Consider the following 6,000-nt stretch of genomic DNA (forward strand, 5'->3'; position numbering starts at 1 on the left):
CGAAAGTGGAACTGGGGAACCAGGGTCGAGTCCCGGCTTGGGTCCAGGTCTTGTAATTCGGGACATATGTCTTAAACTCCCCGTGCCTTAAAAAAGCATAATAAAAAATTAAACACATCTGAACTTGTATAATGCAATCTTGTAAAGTGCTCCAGTGCTCTTGGGCTGAGTTTATATTATTTAAAATAGCATACAATAATACAACTATTTCATTTGAATTATGTTTTTATAAAGCCTACGTTTGCCCCCAATGCTTGGTCTGAGCTGGTCCTACCGTGGCTTAAAATAGAGATACTACCATTTAGAACCCTGACAGGACTTCTAGGGTGTAGTAACTAAATTAGTCACCCAGGAAATATTATTCTACCGTCTTTTAATCTCTTATTGATTTGATATTATGAAAGGTCTCCTAAAATTTAAATATTTTGATATCTTTTTGGTCTTATTTCATATTTCTAAATGTGAACCATTTTCATTGGTAGGGACCCTTCCCCCACGTATACCTCTTTGCCTTCCCAGATTTCCTCCATCCCATGTGCTGTCCCATGCAGGGATGACTACTGCGGAGTACATGTCGAGGCAACAGCCAATGGTGAGATGGAATCGTGTGATGTGGCAAGAGAAAGATCAGGATAGGGCTACAGAGACTGGGAAACTCAATGATGGTGAGGCTTGGGTCAGATGAAGCAGGGTGATAGGAGATGGACAGCAGTAGTTGTAAAGATGGATAGGGGCAAATTCTACGTAGACATGGAATCAGAGCGACTGCAAAACCTTCAGCATTCAAGCCACAGAGGCAGGAACACACAGGAATAGGGAGACTTATGGGGACTGGGAAAACAGTGACCAGGCAGACATATCCACCATTAAATATGGACAACAGGAGGCACCGAATCGGAAATGAACAAACACTACACACAGGAAACTCACATTACACCTGCAGAGGTTTGGATTGCGTTCACAAGGCCAAATAGTCCCTCTTACCCGCTAGTACCCTCTGCAGATGGGTGACTGCACCCACTCGGAAGGGTTAGGTGCAGATTCAACATCATCCACCACAAGGGAAGATGCAGAACAGAGCGATAACATAGGTCAACTGGAAAGCCAGGGGCCCATGCAACTGAGGAAGGATGAAGGATTAGGGTTTACAGCTGATGATTACAGAGAAGATGGTTGGTAATAGCTCGAAGATCGATAAGAAGATAGACCTAAACCAACTAATAAACATTATTTCTGTTCAGTTAAATCGCCGTTTTGGTTTGATCCAGTTTATCATAGTCCATCTGCACATCAGTGGCTATCTGGGCCCCCCAGGTAGATCAGTAGAAGAATCTATAGACTGATTTTCCAAATAAAGAGAGTTTAAAATTTAAATCAAGAGAAAACCATGTTCAGTGCACCTACAGACATCCCTTGTATACCTTTGACAACCAGTGGAACACATACAGGACACAGGGATGTGATAACACAAACATTTATTCAAAGAAAAGAACATGAGAACAAGCACTGACAACTACTCATTTGAAACATGCTCAGGAACAAAATACCTCTAAAAGTACTCATGTAGGCATGCAAGTGATATGTGTAGGGAACTGGGTTTTGTTGCAGTACACACCATTTTTTGCCTGGTATTTGATGCAACTTTGACTTAACCGCACTCAGTCCCTGCCACCCAGGTCCCCAGTGCCAGTGTTCTTTCCCCCCAAAATTGTCCAATTGGTAAATCCTTTAGCACCCTCTGTAAGTCCATAGTAAATGGTTCCCCTGGTACCTAGGACCTGAGGTGCTAAAGAGGGTCCCTAAAGGTTGCAGCATGAATTGTGCCACCCTAAGGTACCCCTAACCAAGCAGATGACAGGCTGCGTGTCTTGGTGCAGACAAAAGTGAAAACATAACATGGTGAACAGCCTGTGTGCAATGTCCCCTAACACTGCATGCAGTATATGTAAGTCACCCCTCAGGCAGGCCTTACAGCCCTAAGGCAGGGTGCATTATATTACATGTGAGGGCATATCTGCATTAGCAGATATGCTCCTGCTATGTCTTTGTCAATTCTCAGACATAGTAAGTGACCATGGAAACCATTTTAAATGTATGTGCTGGACACTGGTCAATACGAGTTCCCTAGCTACATGATGGCTTCAGTGAAAATAAGGATGTTTGGTGCCAAACATCTCATATTAGTAAACCCATAATGATGCCAGTGTTGGATTTACCAATGCATGCACCCAGAGGGCACCTTAGAGATGTCCCCTGAAACCCTTCCAGCCTCTGGTGTGTTCGCTGACTGGTTTCTGCCAGCCTGCCATCCAAGACACGGTTCTGGCCCACTAGGGTGAGAGCCTTCTGCTCTTGGGAAGCGCAGAACAAAATCCTGTCTAGGAAGAGGGTGTAACACCTCCTCTCACAGGATGACCTGCTGATTAGCCTTCCTAAGGCAGCAAGCCTCAAAGGGCTGCCGCCTTTGAAATGCAAATCTGGCTCCCCTCATAGGAGAGAAAGCCACCCCCTCTGTCCAGAGTCCACTTGGTGCCAGGACAGGTGGGAAAAAATAGCTAGTCAGGTAGGCGTGCCACTCCAGGCTAGTACCACCCCTAAGGTGGGCTACTGCGAGGTGGACACAAAATTTCAGAGGTTGCCATCTTTGTGATGGCATACTAAGGGATTCTGGAACAGGGTTATGCCCACGTCCCACAGGAAGTGGTCATATAGGGATCATGGTGACCCCAAGGGTCAGTAGTTTATTGGCTACTACCCTATACAACCCTAAACCCCTAAATTCAGTATTTAGGGGAGACCCTGGCACCAGAGAAGCAAATCCTGATGACCTAAGAAGAGCAAAGACACTGAAGAGCATCGGAAGCAGAAGGGGAGAAAAGAAGCAGCTGATGTTGTTCCAGTCCCGCTGGCCTGTCTGCATCCTTCATCAAAAGTCTGCACCAAAGTTGACTCGTCCTGCAGCTGTGACTCCAGAAACCTCAGGGGACTACCTGCCTTCAAAAAAGACTCAAGATCTCTGGTGAACCGCAGACCTGTTCTCCAGCAACCTCCAAAAGAAGGAACTCTAAAGCCTCTGGAACCGCCAAACTTGACACCTGAAGTCACCACTGCACCTGCTGTCTCTGACCAGAGTTGAAGTGGATCACCGGTGCCAACAAGATTACCCAGCCTCCAGAGTCCAAGTCCATTGTCCCCGCCCCCTCTGTTAAGGAAAACACCGGCACCTGAAGACACCTCTGCACCCGTCACCCCTGAGCCATGAAGATGAGGTCCCAAGGTGCCTACCTGTGCCCGAGCATCATGATGCCTGAGCCCTGCTGTTCGTTCAGCCCCACTGGTCTACTGGCCAGAGACTGCAGCCTCTTTTCGCAGTGAGAATCTCTATTGGAACTCACTGGGCACTCAACTCTGATTGGCACTCTGCCCGGCTGCCCCATGCCAATGAGGGTGACTGCTGGTGCTGCCTTTGACCTTGCCCACTGCTCACCTTACCTCCTTGAGATTGATCTTTTGAATCACTGTACTCTGCCTGTTTTCAGAACTTGTGTATCCTCCTATAGGATAGCATTGCAGAACTCAGAAAATGCAGTGTCCACTTTTTAAAGTGAAAAGAATTCCTATTTAAAAACGTACTTACCTGAATGATTTTTCTCTGATGGCTAAACATATATAAAAATACTTGCTATTTTTATAAATTGGGGTGGATCTCCTTCTTGAGTCATGTGTCTCATTTATTGACTATTGTGTGTAGTTTTTAGATGTCTTGCAATCCTCTATGTTAAGCTTAAGGCTGCACGACCACACTACCCCTGAATAGAGCATTTTGGATTTGCACAGCAAGCCCTGTCCACTCACTGGGGAACCCCTCAGCCCTTTACACTGTATTTACAAACCCCATAAAGGGCCAGCATCCTACAATATGTGTCAGCAGTCCCTCCTCCTTCATAAACATGACACATGTAGACTTTGCTCTCACAATGACCCAACAGACAAGGACCTGAACGTTAAATCCAATCTCAGCAGAAAATATAAAGAGAAATGGATTGCCAGTTGTTGTGACTACTTCCAAAGAAAATGTACATTTGGGGTTTCCATTATTATTAAAACAATTAGTGCCTGGATACAGGATGGTTAAAGGATATGCGTGAGATCCTCACAATCTGATAGAGCAGCAGCACACTAATGTCTATGCATTAATAGTTTTAGCCTACATGGTGAGCCACTGTACAGAGGAGATAGATTCTGACATATAGCAATATTGCTAAGGTTGTCTTTTTTACAGTGTGATTTAATAAACACATAATTGAACAAAAATCTTAAGAGATTGATATCTTTTTTGTAGCTCAAACCTAACTCCGAGGTTATTAGAGAAGTTTAGCAGATAACAAGACATTACACATTTTTTCATTCCAGGCACAGGGAGATTAGGTGATCTGGCCAAAATTACTGAATGTTGAACCGAGGCCAGGAATCGAGCCCGGTTCCCCATGTCACAACTCTGACCGCTGTAGTCACTGCGAACCACATCTGCGCCTCACTGTCAGTGCCGTGACATGAAAATGCTAAGCTTGAAATGTTCAGCCATATCCCAGGAGAATATTGAGGCCAGAAGGCTTTCCCTTCCAAACCTTCATCAAATATGAGAACTAGGAAAGAGGCTGTTGCAGTGGCAAAACAAAAGATCTGTTGCAGCGCCTTGAAAGATCTACCTGGATTATCCCTCCGAGGAGCTTCAGCAGTGACCTTACTAATGTCCTCTTGCTTTAATCATTCAAACATCTGCAAAAGCAACTCGAGGCATTTGACTGATGGTAACCTCATAGACAGCGGCCATGTTATAGTCATCCTACATAAGCAAGGGCACAGTGACCCTATAGAATTCATGCGTAAGTGACACCACGCGGACTCTGCTACAGTGACCCTCTAGAAATCCTAAAGCTGCGACCTGACAGCTGTTGTATGGCAAGCCCTCTCCAGAAGTCCTCCTGCAGAGACCCTGTGAACGCTTGTTCGCGGTGCCCCAGCCCCGGTGCCCTCTACCTGTTGTCCTGACCACAGCCGCCTGTCCCTTCCTTGCGGGGGGCGCTGGTGTCTGAGGGAACCTCAGCTCTGCATACGTGACCCCGGGCTCCATCACTGCGGGGGCCGCACACTAGCAGCAGGAACCTCGGTCAACAGCTTTAGAAAGGGGAAGTAAAGTCCTGATCACTCCAGGGGTGGATTTCAGTTATGCAAAGGTGGGGGCACTTCCCCACAGAGAAATGTGATTTCAGAGCGAGGAAGAAATGTGGCCAACCCATTTTTGGACTTAACATGCAGCCAATGCTACAAGCTGTTGTGAAAGAGAAAAGTTTCATGTTATTTCCTATTATCCTTCACCAGCTGATGTCTGACACACTTGGCTGTTGTGTAACCACTAACCAAGTGTGACTCGATGGTGATTTACACAGAGGTGTTTCATGTTTGGAGAGATTAGTATTAATTTGTCATAGTTTTTTTTTTAACCCAACAAGCTTCTTTTTACTTCAGGAGGAAAGGGGTATGTTGTGTTTTCACTTGTGCACTGCTTGCTGTGGTTGTGAGAGAGTACCACCTAGTGCTACTTGAGCAAGGTTTTAACCACATCTGTTTACGCCTGTGCTTGCTGCAAGTGTGTGGAGCTGCTAAAAAGGGTTTACATGAAAACAAATGCAATAAAGGGTAGACTAAGAAAAGAGCTAAAACAATTAAACTACAAAAAGGATGTAAACAAATGGATGCATTGGGTCTGGCATTAAGAATATGTTTATAGTTAGATTTAGGGTATGTGTAGAAGTTAGGATGAGATTTGTTTTTATACCTTATTTTAGAATTTTACAATCATACATACAGTGGCGGCATAAATAGAGTAGGTGCTACCAATAGGCTTAGCAGTTGCAATCAATGGTTCCCACTTGAAAAGTGCACCGTACCTAGAGAGCTCAGACACAGGGCTAGAAAAACATATGGTCCAACATCAAT

At 45.2% G+C, this 6,000-nt stretch overlaps 1 protein-coding gene across 1 annotated transcript in view; it reads right to left on the bottom strand.

The window, feature by feature from the left end:
- Positions 1–5,174, bottom strand: part of LOC138268172 (CD209 antigen-like protein B) — a 62,375-nt gene extending 57,201 nt beyond the window's left edge. Inside the window, exon 1 of the mRNA XM_069217591.1 lies at positions 5,041–5,174. Within this exon, the coding sequence (XP_069073692.1) occupies positions 5,041–5,134 (94 nt within the window). The 5' untranslated portion in view covers positions 5,135–5,174. The remainder of the gene's footprint in view (positions 1–5,040) is intronic.
- Between the last annotated feature and the right edge of the window lie 826 nt (positions 5,175–6,000).

This window comes from Pleurodeles waltl, chromosome 12 (assembly GCF_031143425.1).
Source record: "Pleurodeles waltl isolate 20211129_DDA chromosome 12, aPleWal1.hap1.20221129, whole genome shotgun sequence".
NCBI classification, from domain to species: domain Eukaryota; kingdom Metazoa; phylum Chordata; class Amphibia; order Caudata; family Salamandridae; genus Pleurodeles; species Pleurodeles waltl.